This window comes from Amphiura filiformis, chromosome 1 (assembly GCF_039555335.1).
Source record: "Amphiura filiformis chromosome 1, Afil_fr2py, whole genome shotgun sequence".
NCBI classification, from domain to species: domain Eukaryota; kingdom Metazoa; phylum Echinodermata; class Ophiuroidea; order Amphilepidida; family Amphiuridae; genus Amphiura; species Amphiura filiformis.
The window spans coordinates 88,075,220-88,092,577 of NC_092628.1; the positions used below are offsets into that span (position 1 = coordinate 88,075,220).

A 17,358-nucleotide genomic window follows, 5' to 3' on the forward strand; every position below is an offset into this window, starting at 1 on the left:
CTTTTGCAATTTGGAGCATGGCGAGGACCATACGATTGTCTGACACAATAACACGGAGACTCTTTAAATGGTTTCGATTCATATCGGTTTACCTTTGGGGGAGATAGAGAAAGCAGGACGCAGTGGTTATGGTGAATATGAGGTCCCGGGGAACTTGTATTCAATAATAAAATGCACTGATTGGTTAGGATCACTTACTGTTATCCATTTCACCAATGAAGGTGTTCCCAGCTATTAATGTTGCCCTGCTAGTCGTCACTTTCATATCCCTCTGACCACCAACCATTTGTTTTAGAATAAGATCCATGGACTTGTCCAACATTTCGTCAGCGTTTTTCAGAACTCCGTCATATGCGCCTGCGTTGCCTTCCTGGTGATATGATAATGATTAACATAATGTAAATATTTGGTAAATTCCTTTGTGCAAACACAGCCTAAAAGAATACAGGATAAACGTAATTATGTATTACGAGGCTATTTGACTCTCCCATCGTCTTTCCACTACTAGATTCAAACGTGTTTCAGTATACATGGTATAAGTCGTTTTTTAATCGTTCTTAATAATAGAAATTAAAGGAAGTCTCCGGCAATCATAACATTATGCCTTGAGGAAACTCATATTGAGCCTAAAAAACGAATAAAATCAGGCTCTGAACACGCGATATTGAAAATTCCCGCGCCGAAATTGTCTAGTGCAATGACGCAATGGTTATTTTGTGCTCAATTGCCGCCAGCCTGGGACGTGATTGCGCAAGAAAATTTCAGTGCCCGGGAATTTGGAATATCGCGTGTTGAGAGACTGTTATTTTATTCACCTTTATGGTCAATATGAGTTTGTTTAAAATAAAATCACGTAATTTGTGCTTGATAATTATTTTTCTATCATACAAGGCAAAATGTTGTGATTACCGGAGACTTCCTTTAAGAAGATTAAAACCTGATACTGTTATCATCGTTATGTACACAACAGTGTCTCCCTCTATGTGTCAAATTTGCAAGGGCTCACACTATTCCCTAAAATAAGGTCACACCAATGTTATGAGTTTTAGCAATTAATGGCGGAATAAATTGATCACGGAAGTTTGTGCCAAATGAATAAACGTCATAGATGATGATGGTGGGGCCTGCGGGGCCCTTTTATATTGGAACTCACTTGGAGTGTTTAGTTGTCGTATGGGAGTGTCGTATGGGACTCACCTATAGCTGACAGGGGTAAAAGGTGGTAGTATATATAAAGACATGAGCGCAAGAAGACCGTAAGTCCACTTGGCCCTTAACATGTATACACTAAAGTTACGTATAGTTTCTTAGGGTTTTATAATGTTTAATACATGTTCCAGGGTGAAAACATCATGAAAGGTTGTGAAAGATATGTTTTAAACTCGAGCTAAAAGATCCAGCTATTGGTTGCTGGTTCCAATTATGATATATCTGTCTTTGTTTAGGATATGTAGGGGGTGACCGTACCTGGTACCTTATTTTTACCCTCCCAGCAAAACGTTTTCGACATCATTCGCAAAAGGTTATAAAAGGTTGTCAGAAAACGTTTAAATGTCGGGTTATATAAAGGGTATATTAAGAGTATAAAACGGTTTCATAACCTTAAAAAACATTTTTGGATATCTACTGCTCAGCAAACAAAAATGTTTTACAGAAAACGTTTAAATGTCGGGTTATATAAAGGGTATAAAAACGTTTTGATAACATTCCAAAAACATTTTTGAAAACTTGATACAAAACATTCTAAACAGAATGTTATTTTGGGGTTGATAAAATATTTTGCGAAAAATGTTTGCCCAAAATATTTGCAATAACGTTTTAAAAACGTTTTCATGACCTTTATATAATCCGACATTTAAATGTTATTAAAATGTTTTGAAAAAAACATTTTAAGAACATTTCTGTGTTTGCTGGGTTCAAATATTTTAACATAATGTTATTTAAGTAGTGACAAAATATTTGGCACAAATGTTTGCAAAAATAGTTTACAATAACATTTTTTGAAAACATTTAAAAATATTGCTGCAGTGTGTTTTCATACAAAAACGTTTTAAAACGTTATCATGACCTTTATATAACCCGACATTTTAATGTTATTAAAACGTTTTCACCTAAACCAAAAGCCAAAATATAACTTATTTAAAACGTTTTTAAAACGTTTTTGTGTTTGCTGGGCTTGTCCCTATATGTGCCAAAACGTTAATATGATTTTTCAGTATTCAGAAATAACTTACTGTCAACTCGGATTCTTTTTGCTTCAAGTCAGCATCGATGCAATTTCCTAGAATAGAGAGGTTTGTTATAAGTCAGCAATGTAGGTTATAAGCCTACTTTAAAACAAAATCATGAAAGTAGCGATACTACTGTAAGTTGCCTGTATAATTACCAATAATTATCATTTATTCCATCAAAATACCTACGTACAATGTTTTCTTATCATTCATTTATTCTACAATTCCACATGATAGTAATATCATTTGATGTCAAATATGTTCAAACTCATTATACCAGTAGATTCAACGACCAGTTTAATCGTGTCCTCAATATTTTCAGCCGATGTGCTATCCGAAACATCTGACGTAAAACAAGTAGACTATTCAATGTGGTCATCACAGAACCCTGTTGTAAAATAAACATTACAAAAAGTACTATAATACGTCTGTCATGACCGTGTACTCTCACGGCACTGTTCTTTAACGACGTTGTTCTCTCACGACGCTGTTCCCCAACGACGCCGATCGAGAATTTAAATCGTCATAGGTTACACTTCATTTTTTGAAAAAAAAATACCATGATTACTGCAGGCTCGTTATTTTGAATGACACGATTAAAAAATGAATAATAAGGACCGGTTCCTCCGAGTTTCACTTCATTCTGATCCTAGTATCAAAAGTGCTAATTTGACCTAAGCGCGTTTGTGTGACATGCGGTAAAAAGTTTGGGAGCAAGTCCAACATGGGACAACACTCAAAAACCATGCACGGCGAAGAAGATCATAAACATACCGTGGACGCAGAAAATGGGTAGAAAAGAGTAGAGGTGATTAAATTCTCTTTGTCGCAGAGTAGATACGTTTCGCGATGGGAAGGGTTTCCGAACTTTTAAAAGGCCTTTCTTGCTTCAAAAGGATATTAACTCCAAGTCGGAGCCTTCTGCCCTAAACCTTGGATTAAGTTTCCATCTTTCGTTTTGTAAGTTACAGTCGTTGACGTGTGTGTCAGGGTCACACAGTTCGCGGTAACCTTCTTTAGTCTTCAGTTAGAAGTACCCAGAACTTTTCGGGCGCATCTCGGTGGCTATCATGGCTCTAGTACACGATTCATCGTTTGATTGCTAGAAAAATGTTGATCGAGTGGTCTGGGGTTCGATCAACCTTTGCTGAGATTGTCACTCTCGTTTCTTCCACGTTCGAATGTCCTTTCCTAATTCTTGCCTTCTTTCTCTATTCTTGTCCATATAATGATCCGATTCCTCAATAATTTTAGTCCTTTGTTCCTTGTTGCTATCGTCATCAGCCTTGCTATTCTTGAAGACGCGGGTTTCTGTCCCGTTACTCTCCATATCTTCACGGGAGAAAGTTTTATCGCCACTACTCTTTTACACCCTGATGACCGGTTCTTTCTCTGCTTCCACGGTAGGCCTGTGATCTTCTTCGTCGTGCATAGTTTTTCGCATGTCACACAAACGCGCTTAGGTTTAGACAGTCCGTTCAAATTAGCTCTTTTGACGCTAGGATCAGAATGAAGGGAAACTTGGTTTAACCAATCCTTATTATTCATTTTTTAATTGTATCATAAGAGTCTCTCAGAATATTGATCCTGCAGTAATACTTCCTCGTTTCGAGACATTTTTTTCTTTTCAAAAATTGAATTGTAACCTACGCTGCGACGCGTCGCAGCATAGGTTACAATTTAAATTCTCGATCGGTGGCGCGAATAGCGTCGTGGGAGAACAACGTCGTGTTTAGAAAACGTGTTTTTCAAAAAATTATAATGAATAACCTGAAATTAGTCTTAGTACTAGACTTTGGGCTTGATTGTTACAGCATACTAAAAACACCCTTAAAATGCATGTTTTTGGCCGTCATTTAAAAAAATGCAAATTTGGTAAGTTTGATTTTTAACTATAGGATGAGGATTTAGCAATGTGTCATTTAGCAAAACAGATAAATAATTTTTTAATCCCATCAAAATTAGTGCTGTATTTTTTTTCTGGAATTGCCGAACTATTGGCTCTCGATGATAAACACGCTGAAAGAGAAGCTAAGGTACGACAGTCGAGGTACACAACACATGCACAACGTAACGCATAATATATACTTGAACACAAGATCACATCTGTCGGTTACTTATAACAGTCTATAACACCGAATTTACTAATTCGTTTTAAACATTTCATTGATGCTAGCACTGGTAGCGTCCATTTCTGCATGCAGACAGGAAGTCGGGAAAGATGACCAATCAGACGCAAACTAGTCTTTTTAATTCGGTCTTTAATTATAGAGAGTTTGCGAAATGAAGTTTGAAAATTTACTTTAACTGGTACGGCAACTTCAGAAATATCGATTAGATTTCTTGCTCAAATTTACTCCAACGCGAACGTATGATTGGTTACTGCACCAACAGCGTCTTGTCGCTTAAACTCGGGACATGTGTATCAATGTGCGTTCAAAAGGAGGGCATGTGTAAGAGCTTGTAACCGACTGCATCAAAATGTATCTCTTTTGCTTAATCATGTGGTTCATGGGCCCACTCAGGCCATTCATGTTGAATAAACATGAATGAACTCGCGATACCACTCAACGAGGATTATTATCATATTATTTTAAAACTAGCTATACGTTTCAATTAATATTCTTACGATAGATAAGCGCTTATATATTTATATTATTTAATAAAGGCTCGTCAGCTTTGTCAATTTCATATTCTAATTCACTACGCAAAGCCTAATGAAATAGTTTATTTCTTTCCTCTCCTTTTCAATATCTCTCCCCTTCCCCTCCTGTTTCCCCTCCCCTACCTTCTCCATATTTCCCCCTCCCTCTCCCCTCTATTTGTATTAGGGCGATTCTCAAAGGGAAACATTTTTAAAAAAATGGGCAAAATATGGCAGAAAAAGACCTAAAAGCGTAAAATATCACGGCGGCCAGCATCCAACAGGAGAGGGTCAAGAAGGAAGACAAGATGTCCCCCCGGGGATGTCCCTTGGCTACCGTTAATGCACCTCCCTGTCCACTTCCAATACCTTCCCTCTCCTCCTCCCTACCCCCTCTCTTACCCGGCACAACCTATGACATGTTATATTTAAAAATGTTATGCACCTGCTTTACTCTTCCAGAAGTATGGTGCACACTGCTTGCTGTAGTAACGGAACTTAATCCCCTTGAAGTTGCTGATATACCAAGTGTGACGTTTGAAACAAAAAATTTATTTTAATGTAATTCATTCAGTAATTTTCAGCAACATTTGCATGTTTTTCACCAAAATCAAATCAGATTTCCAATAATTGTTCTATTAACTATACAATACATAAGAGGTAATTATGTAGTCTATGAGGAAATATGCAAACTATTTTTCTTAAACGTAGTTTCATCATAATTTACGGCACACTTTAGATTCTCGCGTTAACTTACACCTCCAACGGCTACAATGGCAGAGTGGTTGTGAATTCATAATCCTCTATAATCCTCTAGACGAAGTTTGTGGTTTCAAACTTCATTTCATAAACTCTCTATTAAAAGGTCTGAGACCCTGCTGTATAATAAACTAGCTAGGTAAGTTGCTGTGTGTGTATGGCCCATCACCTGTCGCTTGGCATTCTTGTAACATGTCTAATGGTGGTATCCATGGCCACTTGATGGATTGTTGGAGCGATTACCGAATAGGGTGGAACTATACTAGTCTTATTATAAAACTGTCCTACCCCAACCAAAACTCTAAACTCCGTAAACGAGGACTGGACTCAAGTCGTACCTTATTCAGTAATTGTGTCGAACTGTTTAATTCGATATTATAGACTGTTCAAAACCGTCGAATGGCCCGGCAAATAAAATAAATTGATCGTACCGATGTTTTTGTTGACATCTCAGTAGGTTCTTGCGTTAGCTTAACACACGCTGACAATATCTGCTGTGCATCACCTATATCAGCAGCGGAAGAAGCGCCTTTGACAACTTGCTTCGACATGTTTTCTCGCATCTGCAAGGCAAGGAAACAAGAAAAAGTTATTTCACGATATATATATATATATATATATTTATATATAATATAAATACACGTATTTTTACATTTAGTTACTACTCTGAGTTTCACGCCGCTCTAGTCGAGCAACGATCATCAGGTAACTGATGTGTTCAACACTACACATTGATAATTTTTCTTCTTTGCACAGCTTGGTGCTTTCTTTCTCTTGTTGCCATGACGGCATGTTGAAATCAGTTCGTTGCGCTTATTGATTATACCCTCCTTAAGATTGATTATTTCTAGCTTTTCTTCTATGCATAAATTACATTGCCCTGATTCCCTCTTCATTGTGTTGGATTGTTTCAGAATTTCCCAGTATATTGAATAAGTTTTGTTTTTTTTTTTTTAGACCCCATATATGTATTTTGGATAACTCAGTCTCTTTCTCGTATTTCTCATTTCTTAGAGATTTAGTATGGTTATTGTATCTTGTCTTGAAAGGGCCGCTTGCTAGGCCTACGTATGATACAGACAATTCACCTGAATTTACTGTCGCCTTATACACAACATCATCGACCACGATGGTCTGGCTGTCATGAGAAGCCACTCTGGCAGCAAAGCTAACAAAATAAAAAAAGATCTCATTAAGATCTTCCGCTCTTGTGGGCTGCGTATAACAGTCCAAACCAACTTAAAGTCGGCCAACTTTCTTGACGTCACCCTAGATCTTAGCACTGGTTCACATCAGCCATACAGAAAACTCAATGATGAACCCATGTATATCAACTCCCTATCTAACTATCCCACCAGCGATAGGGAAAAGAATATCTACCCTATCATTCTAATCAAGAGATTTTCAGTAAGGCAGCCCCTAATTATGACAGGGCCCTTAAATCATGTGGGTATAAAGACCCAAATAGTTACAGTAACCACCCACCATCAATAATAAATAACATCCCACCAGCGATAGGGTGCTTAACTTGGAAGAATATCTGTCGCTACCCTGGATCTTCTAATCAAGGGATTTTCAGTAAGGCAGCCCATATCAAACAAAAGAGAAATTATGACAGGGCCAAACTTAAATCATGTGGGTATAAAGACCCAATTAGTTACAGTACGAGAAATGAAACCAAGACAGCTAGCAACAGTAAGAAAAGATCGGTCCAGAAAAATCATATGGTTCAACCCCCATACAGTAAGAGTGTAAAAATTCCAACGTCGAGCGCCACTTCTTCAACCTCATCGACAGGTATTTTCCACGGGGGCACAAATACTTGCAAAGATTTTCAACAGAAGCTCGCTCAAGCTCAGCTTCAGTTGTATGAAGAACATGAAGCAAATAATAAAATCTCACAATGCTGGTGTTATGAAAAATCCAAACAAGAACCCCAGGCAAAAACTTGCAATTGTAGGCAGAAGGATAAATGCCCATTACGTGGAAAGTGCGTGGTCGATGATGTTGTGTATAAGACGACAGTAAATTCAGGTGAATTTTCTGTATCATACGTAGGCAACACATCAGTTACCTGATGATCGTTGCTCGACTAGAGCGGCGTGAAACTCAGAGTAGTAACTAAATGTAAAAATACGTGTATTTATATTATATTATTTTATTCGCTCTGCTTCGGCATTGAGCACTTTTCACTTTTGATAGTGGACATATTATATTATTATATATATATATATATATATATACCAGAAAACTTAGATTATCGGAATTCTATTGTGAGGATGATGACAATAATGACGACGATGATGAAGAAGATCCTGGGAATAATCAAGATTCTAGTTTGGTACGTAACAAAGGTAAATTTACACCACCACGAAATAGAGACAATACATTTGATAAGTACATTGAATTTCTTGAAAACTACCCGCTTTAGGTTATACGAGGTATTGTTGGTCGAAGCAGCCAAAAAAAATCGATTTTCATTATCTGAATCAATATATTATTGAAAAATAACACTTTGGTGTTTCGCAAAAGTTCATGCTACAAATCATATACTTTGAAAACCTGCTTAATTTATTGTTGTTAATGAGTTATGTACGTTTTACAAAAGTGTTGTTTCAGCCCTCTTTACAACGTAACTCAAGAACCGCAGCACCTATAAAAGTATATCTGTGATATTTTAATTCTTCTACACGCTTGCTATGAATTTAGCAATGCAGTTTTTGCCAAAGCTCACTACCATTCATAAGATACAGTGAACTACCAAATCACAACAGTTTAAAATAATTAATAACCTTAATCCACAAGAAGAACGTAAAAGCAATCTTCCTACGTCCGAAAAAAAAATGCTCTGTCTAATCTTCAAAAAGATGGCAGTATCATTATCAAAGAAGCAGATAAGGGCGGAGCTTTCGTTATCATGGACAAAGAGTACTACATAAGTAGAATAACCAATATGATAAATGATAATCAAACTTACAAGGAACTTAAAAAAGATGACGATAAACAAGTCATCAATAAGATCAAGAAACTTTGTGACAAATTTAAGAACAACCTCTCTGATAAAGAAGTAGATTATTTATTGAACTTTGAATGTAAACACAGTAACCTTTATGGTCTACCTAAGATCCATCAAAGTGACGAGATTAAAAGGGCAATCAGTGAACAAAGAAGCAGTTATGTTGAATGTGACCCCCCTGAAACTCTAAAATTCCGTCCTATCGTTGCTGATCCTCGTGCAACCCATAGACTCAGCCATCTTGTGGACATTTTGTTAAAACCATTTACGGAAGTTATCCCTAGTTATGTCAAAGACGACTTTGATTTCCTTCGAAAACTTCCAACGTCCACTAAACCTAACAGTTTTCTGGTTACATTCGATGTAAATAGCTTGTATACTAATTCCTCACGATGTCGGAATTGAAGCCATTCAATTTTGGATTCAAAACCATCCAAACTTACTACCAAGCCTTTCACAGTTGAGTTCCTCTCCGAAGCTATTAAAGTAATTCTGGAAAACAATTCCTTCAACTTCAACGGTGTTCACTATAAACAATTAAGAGGAACTGCTATGGGTACAAAGATGGCTCCCAGTTATGCCACTCTATTTATGGGATTTATCGAGAAACGTTTATATGAAAATGTTAAAACATCTATGAGTGTAACTGCAAGCTCGTATATCAAGAAAAACTGGCTTAGATACTTGGATGACTGTTTCATCATTTGGAATAACGACATGGGCAATATTGATACTTTTGTCTCAATCTTAAACGATCTTCGCAATTCTATTAAATTCAAAACAGATTCCAGTAATTCTAACATTCCTTTCCTTGATATCACCGTTCAAATCAATTCAGATAACCTTTTAGAAACAGATATTTTCTATAAAGTTTTCGATACACATCAATACCTGGACTTCAGATCATGTCATCCAAGACATATCAAAACAAATGTTCCGTTCAATTTAGCCAGAAGAATATGCACTATTGTTTCTAATGACAATGTTAAATACTAACGTCTTACAGAGTTGAAACAAATGCTTCTTGATAGACATTAAAATAATATTAATATTGGTATTGACAAAGCATGTAGAATTAATAGACAAGATCTCTTGTTTCCAAAATCCAAAAATGATAAAAACAAGAATATTTTAACTTTTGTTCACTCGTACAATCCTAATAACATAAATATAAGTAATGTAGTCAACAATTCTATTCATATGCTTAAAAAGGGTGAAAGAATGTCTAAAGTTCTTACTGATAACAAGTTAATAATGAGCAGACGCCAAACTCCAAATCTTAAAAAGTTACTAACCAGAGCCGCACTTAATAACAAAGATAATGGCGGAAGCACAATGTGTAAAGATAAACGATGTGGGACATGCGCGCACATTACTGAATGTTCCAACTTCACTTTCAAAAACGGCATGTCTTTTGAAATAAAGAAAAGTATGAATTGTAAGAGTAAAAATCTTGTTTATGTTATGACATGTAATGGTTGTAATTAAAATTATATTGGACAAACAGGGGACAAACTTTGTTCTCGCATTAGAGTTCATAAACAACAAATTCGGGATCCAAGCACTCGCCAAATCAAACTGAGTGAACATATTGACGAGTGCACGAAAAAAACAAAAGGAATACCCAAATTCTCTGTTGTGCCTCCATATAAAGTTCCAAATGATGACAAAGCAAAACGTCTGAACATTGAAAATCATTTGATTAATACTTTTAACCCAACATTAAATAAATATTAATTTAATTTTTTTATATATTTTCCACGCGCATATTTGATGAAAATCTTGTCATGTAGGTCGCAGCGCGACACTAACGTTTACGCGTCACTGTGTGCGTACATTTTATACACGCACGCATACGCATTTTTAACGCAAAGTGCGTCAATGTAATTCTTTTGTATTTTGTATTTGTAATTTTATTATTTGCATCTGACGATTAAAGAAACTGCAGTAATGCAAAAGAGCTCCGTGTATCTCCAATAATTGTTTAACTTTGAACCACTCATGCATGACTTCGATGACTGTTACTTACGCTAAATACAAGTTTGTACTTTCGTCTGTCAAAACAAATATGTATTAGGCGATGTTGAATATTTGATTACGTAATGACATTAGCATAAACACAATAGCGTTTGGACACTGCCTGATTTATGGTGAAAAATAGTCAAGAAAATCTCGCGCCAAATTGAAGTATTGTTACATAATTCCAAATATCTCAAGAATAAAAGTATGCGACTATATAGACCGGTAACGTAGGAATGATGCTGTACTGTTTTTAGACCTATACAATTTTTAGTAAAGATAAGGGATCATATTGAATATATCCAATTATGAGTAGGCTTTATCACCCATTGTTCTTTACATAACAAGGGATAGAAAGATTAATCGATGACAAAATTTAACAAATGGTACCTGGTTCGATTGGGTATCTACTGATTATTTAAAAACATTTCTTTCTTAATGAACGCTTTGTTTTCAAAAGGTCATGTTTTTGTAATCAAAGTAGCACACCATAGAGAGACTCTGGATTGAATAAGAAATTTGAATTTCGAAAGGTATGTCTAATTTTAGCATAAGACTTAGTGTAGCAATTCACTCACACAGCTACTGTTCCGCAAACCTTGTATTAGTCATATTTTTAGCGCTTTTTTGATGAAATTCTCTTTTTTTCATACATTTTTGGTACTTTTAATCATGCATACCATCAACGCATGCGGATATTTCTATTTTTATTGCAACAATTTCTATTGTCCTGACTATGATATCTCATACCATACCAATAATCATATTTGTTTCTGTTTCACTTTGGAGATAATTTGGATTCTCGGTTCTACCTTGTGGGCTATTTTCTCACGATTTCCACACCATTTTTGTTTGTCGTTAAGGCCTGTGAAGTTCACAGACGGTCCCTTTCTTCATCTGTTGACGGATACATTTCTTCTTTCACAATTTATTATCAATTGAATATACTTAAGATTACCTCATACCAAAACTACGGCTTGTAAACTACTTTGGTCCTTACTTCTGCTTCTTTTTATTAAACGTTCCTCAACTACAAATCAAATGTTACCGCCAATGTTGACAATTTTCAGTGCACATATAGCAATGACTTTATGCAAATGAGATTACATAATCAAAGGTACTTTAATACTAATTGTTATGTGTTTTGAAAGACAAAGGTACAAACTTTATTGATCGTAAGTAACAGCCATCTAAGTCATGCATGAGCGGAGATAAATAATAGTTGCGCGATATTATTGACCAACCATCGTATTTAACGTCAGAAATTTGTGAATTAAATAATCCTACAAGCTGATTTGGTTTTTTTAACGATATGGGTACGAGTGTGAATATGAGTGATTTGGTGTGTGGCACGTATTATTTGAGGTGACTTTGTTTGGTAGTAAGAGGTGCGCTTAGGAGTGAGTGGGGTGCGTGGGTGTGTGTGTGGGGGGGGGTGGCTGAGAGTGGAGATTAGATTAAACAGCATGATGCAGTCATGTCTACAGTAGAATTCATCTCGACCTTTGCAGGACTTAACCCCATTAAAAGCTATTAAACCAAGATAACACTCATTGAAACAGCTCAACTGATTAAATCGGATCTTCTCTGGTTGTGCACAAGTGACTGTTTTCATGTGCGATATCACAATAAAGCTGGTATTCCTAGCTTCAGTTGGGTAACCGATTATAAAGGAAACGAAAGGAAACAATGTTATGTGTGGCTTTGTTCACGAAATCAACAATGTCGTGCTTTTGTAAACCAGCATTCTTGAAAATGAGCAACATAATGATTTTTGACTTAACACGGTTTAGAAATAATTTCTTCATATTTTTGGTGTTATCTGTCGTTTACATATCCTTCCTAAAACACCAAAGTACGAGTATTTCCAAACATCTAAATTTGCTAAAAATTTAGGACATGTTACAAAACTATATTGTCTAGAATTTTAGAAGAGTACTTTTAATATTGGCCGGTTATTTTTCACACAGCGACGTTAACTAGGCAATGTACTATTACCTATAACATTAACTAAAACACCAAAGTACGAATATTTCCAAACATCTAAATTAGCTAAAATTTAGGACATGTTAAAAACTATATTTTCTAGAACTTTAGAAGAGTACTTTTAATATTGGCCGGTTATTTTTCACACAGCGACGTTAACTAGTCATATCCCCATACTGTTAACGTAGGGCTATTTGTAAAGGTCACGCGTCAATGGGAAAGAGCACTGTGTATTGTGTATAGGAAAACGGACAGTAACTGCAGTATGGGGGGTTTGGTTTCATAATTATATGCAATATAATATTGTATGTTTTTCTTATGCTTATTTCATCCTATAATGTATTTTGATAACTTTCATGTGTAATAATAGTAAATAATTTTGATGTTTTAAGATTGTAAAAGGTAACGCAATTGGGCTATTTGGCACGATGTTATTTTGAATAAATATGAAATAAAATGAATCGACGCCGACGGCGCGATTTAAACTTACTTTAGTTCTGTCCTTCCGTTGTTGTTCTGCTATTTCCTTTTTAGTTTTAGGTACCTCAGTAGTAGGTACATAAGAATATTGAAACACGTAGGAAGCTTCTGCAAACAGATATGGAAAACAAATAGAGATCATTTTAGAAAAAAAAAACACTTTGAAATGGTATTTGAATCTTCTTCCTTTTTTATTATTGTAAGCAGTATTATTATTATTATTATTATTATTATTATTATTATTATTATTATTATTATTATTATTATTATTATTATTATTATAAAAGCATTATATTATTATTATTTTATTGTTATTGACGAGGAGAAAGATATTCAGAAGAATACACTGACCAGTGAATTTGTAAATACATATGGTCGAGTGTAATCTGCAATCCATATGCTTATCTTAGTGTAGTGTAAATATCCGGACACAATAACGTTAGTCATTTTCCCTATAATAATCATATTCCTAGAGAACTGATAATATCCCTAGTACTTAGTATTTCAAACCTTCTTCTGTAGTGTAAACAGCAGCAGTAGTCGATACAGGCGTAGTCGTCGTGGATTCCGTATCCCCAGTTGCCTCCAAATTTAACTCTCCTGCTAGACTCGCGCACAGACTGGCCATTGCGCCAGCGTCACCTTCACCAGCCAAGTCCTCTATATTATTAACAAGACCACCAAGTTCTTGAGATATAGATACAGGCTCATCCGTATTTCTCTTAGGCCGTGGTAGTACCTGATCAAGTGAAAGGGTTAAAATGATGTACGTAATAATTATTAAAACAGGGATATAGCTCATGGGCATTCATCATAGCATTACATGACACCTCATCATGCTCATGATTGGTTATTTTTCAATTGTTTGCGCTAAATATTAACAAGTCGGTTTATAGTCATATTAGGGACAATGCTTTGAGAGAAATCACACCCACCAAAGACGATTTGCAATCCTTTGTTACATGATTACAGGCATACATGAATAAAAACATATATCGCGTTTCTTTTCATCCCAATCAATTGAAATATGTGATGCGATCAAGCAAAATCAGTCGGAACTCGCAAATATTGATTTTGAGATATAGCCAAACAAAGGAAAGATTTCCTTTTGATTCCTATTGTTTTGGAAACTCTTTAATCGCCCATATCTTTGGAACTGGTTGTTCAATTACAATGGGGTTTTCTGCAAAATCCAGCTTTGTAAATGCTTTTTACTATCCTATCAGAAACTCAAAATTTGATATTTCCGAGTTCCGACTGATTTTGCTTGATCGCATCACATATTATCTAATCAAATAGTGCCTCGCGCATACCATTAAGTAAGACTGTACAAAAGTTGCACAACTATAATAAGCCTCAGACTAGGAGAAGAATTCTCTCTTGGAATTATCTATAATATATAACTACACATCTTTTTGAACTCATTCTGTTGACTCGTCTGGACGGATCATATTTCCTACCTCTGGCTAATCATCATCCTCTTAATATAGCCTCTGCATGACAAATAGAAGACCTCAGATTTTAAAGTAAAAATGCACATTTTTAGTGACAGCAATAACGGTGTATAGTAAAACTATGCGGGAATTCTTACTACCCTTGTTTGTTAAATTTTCGGATGAGGGCTATCAGTAAATGTCAAAATTTTTTGATAATCTGCCATACAATTTGCATTATATCGCGTATAGGGAACAAATCAAAGTGATTTGATATCAGAAAGACATTCTGAATAAAAATTATTGTGCAAAGGTGTCGGCATAACTTAATACTAAAATAGTTTTCACATCTTTTACTCGTTTTATTTTTTTTGTCACACTTACAGTTACTTTTATGTCATCCACCTTGGTAAAGGCGCCATATTTATCAGTGATTTTCGCGTAGAATGTTTTAGTGTAATTATTAGCGGCGAGTCCTTGTTCCACTAATATTGGCTTTAATAAGAATGGTGATTCACCTGAAAGTTAAAGCCGAAATGGATTAACTTACAGCATGCATGTAATTATTATTTTACGTCATAATAACTATGAATGGGCAACGACATATCTTAAGGCAGCTGTGTACTCTCAGACATGCATGTAGTAAAAGTGCAATAACTTTGTAATCATTTGCGCAAGACATATAAAAGTATACATTTTTATGAATGCAAGACATCAATAAATCTTAATATAAATACAGATTTGGGGTAAAAACAACAATTATGAAGAAAATCACAAAAAAGTGAGTTTTTGGCAATATTTGTTACGTACATCATAACAAAAAAACACTCTTTCCAAAATATTTTATTTTGTTTTTAGCTCAATCTTGAGGCTCCATTCCAAAAACGGTTTTTAATTCTTTTGATATTGGCCTTATTATTCATCAAATTGAACTTTTTAAAATTCACAAATGCCTATTTGCACAAAATGATGCCTAAAATCGGAAATAGACCAAAATATAAAAAATGAGAAAACCGTTTCTTGAGTCGATCATGCTTTTTACGATGATCATATTTGCTTACCTATAGATGCTGTATTTATTGAGTTATCGTGTACCTAAATCGTCATTTTACCGAGAAAATGAACATTGAAATAATGGCCATTGAAGTTTAAAGTGGTCACATTTTGCACTTTCATCGAATCTCACAGGAGAATGCGGCAGTTTTCGTTTTTGTACCTATTTTTACGTGAACATCGGGTAAATCCACAGCCCGTTGAGAAGTTTGAGCGAAAACCATTCATAACTTGATATTTAAATCGGGGGAAAGAACTTGAAAAAAACCACATTTTATCAGCTAAAACGGAGCCATTTGACCGCTAGGTTTTTGTGAAATCAGTGCTTCCACGGTGCTTCCATAAGATGCGCCGCGCATGCAGATAAGCGTCGCGTATGCGTAGCGTATTTGTGCGTTAACAAATTGCGCGATACGCAACGCGATGCGTTGTTGCGCGCGTATACCCTGCTGAATTTTCTTTCCTTCTTAATTTAAAACACGAGTGGAATAGTGAAATAAAATCCTTAAAATATTGCAGTTGAGTTTATAAATCTGGATTTTCATTCCTTGTACTTATAAAAAACATAACAAAGTACAAACATATCAAAAACTCAATTTTGAGAAAGAAACAATGTCTAGAGTACACCGCCGCGTTAAGTAAATAATAAGAACTGCCTTTTAAGACTATTTAATTAATTGTGGTTTTAGATTATGTACAGGATAATAGTTTTTCAATCCAAATAATTTAGCACTGTATTTTTCTGGGATTTAAAAAGAATTTAAACTCTTAACGTAACTTTTGAACCACAACTAGAACGACGGTTGTAACAAATTTAAAATTGTAGCTTACTATCATGTAAAATAGTCGGTGGTTTCTCTGTTTCAGAATTCAGCCCAAAGGTGTAACTGAGCGGTTCATCTGGATCCTGCCATCCTTCACATGATATGTTGAATTCTGTGTTCATTGCTACTCCAGAGTCTTTGTCTATCCAGCAACGTCCCCCCGCTGGACGATCATTCATTAGCAGTCTCTGCCCGCTTATACCTGCAACAGACAAGGTTGACTTTACTGGTACTTTTCGGCAACATTACGAATATTTTGTCATAAAACCAAACAAAATCTAATGGTTTTGAAAAGTTAAATGAATCATAATTTTTTATTTCATTTCAAACAAAAAATTAAACGACCAGACTTTTGGGGATTTCCCATTTGGTCTAATACCATTTGGTCTAAAATCCATTTCATCTACATCCGTTTCGTCTAAACCCATTAGGTCTATATCCACTATGTCCAATAATCATTTGGTCCTTTAACCATTTGGTCCGATAACCATTTGGTCCGATAACCATTTAGTCTAATAACCAATAAGTCTAAAACCATTTAGTCTAGCAACCATTTAGTCTATACTCATTTGGTCTATAACCAAAATTTGGTCTACACGCCATTTAGTCTTACAAGCATTTAGTTTATTAATAAATAGACGAAATGGTATTAGACTTACTGGTTATTAGATCTGGCCATACGAGTATTAGACCTAACGGTTATTAGACCAAATGGTTATTAGACCAAATGGTTATTAAAGAAATATTAGACCAAATGGCAATAGACCAGACTTTTGACTTTGAAAATTATGACCATGTGTGAATCTCATTGACCTTCATGCACAGAGGAGAGAGAAAACAGAGAGTGTACCACCAGTCAAAGTCCCCGTGTATTGTGTACGGTGAGTTCTCGTATATTAAAGAGAACCGATTG

At 35.4% G+C, this 17,358-nt stretch overlaps 1 protein-coding gene across 1 annotated transcript; it reads right to left on the reverse strand.

The window, feature by feature from the left end:
• Positions 1 to 257: 257 nt before the first annotated feature.
• On the reverse strand, positions 258 to 16,645 carry LOC140156372 (uncharacterized). Its single transcript, XM_072179341.1, has 8 exons — positions 16,453 to 16,645; positions 14,953 to 15,086; positions 13,646 to 13,874; positions 13,146 to 13,243; positions 6,066 to 6,197; positions 2,509 to 2,619; positions 2,235 to 2,281; positions 258 to 370 (listed from the first exon to the last, which is right to left on the reverse strand). Exons 1-7 carry the CDS (start codon positions 16,622 to 16,624, stop codon positions 2,258 to 2,260), a joined length of 900 nt encoding a protein of 299 aa, XP_072035442.1. The 5' UTR covers positions 16,625 to 16,645; the 3' UTR covers positions 258 to 370; positions 2,235 to 2,257.
• Between the last annotated feature and the right edge of the window lie 713 nt (positions 16,646 to 17,358).

Coding starts and splice junctions, on each gene's coding strand:
- LOC140156372 (XM_072179341.1), bottom strand. CDS start 16,624: ATGAATGATCGTCCAGCGGGGGGACGTTGCTGGATAGACAAAGACTCT. Junction 13,875..14,952: donor TGGATGACATAAAAGTAACT/GTAAGTGTGACA, acceptor TCACTTGATCAG/GTACTACCACGGCCTAAGAG. Junction 6,198..13,145: donor AACGGAAGGACAGAACTAAA/GTAAGTTTAAAT, acceptor CTTGCCTTGCAG/ATGCGAGAAAACATGTCGAA.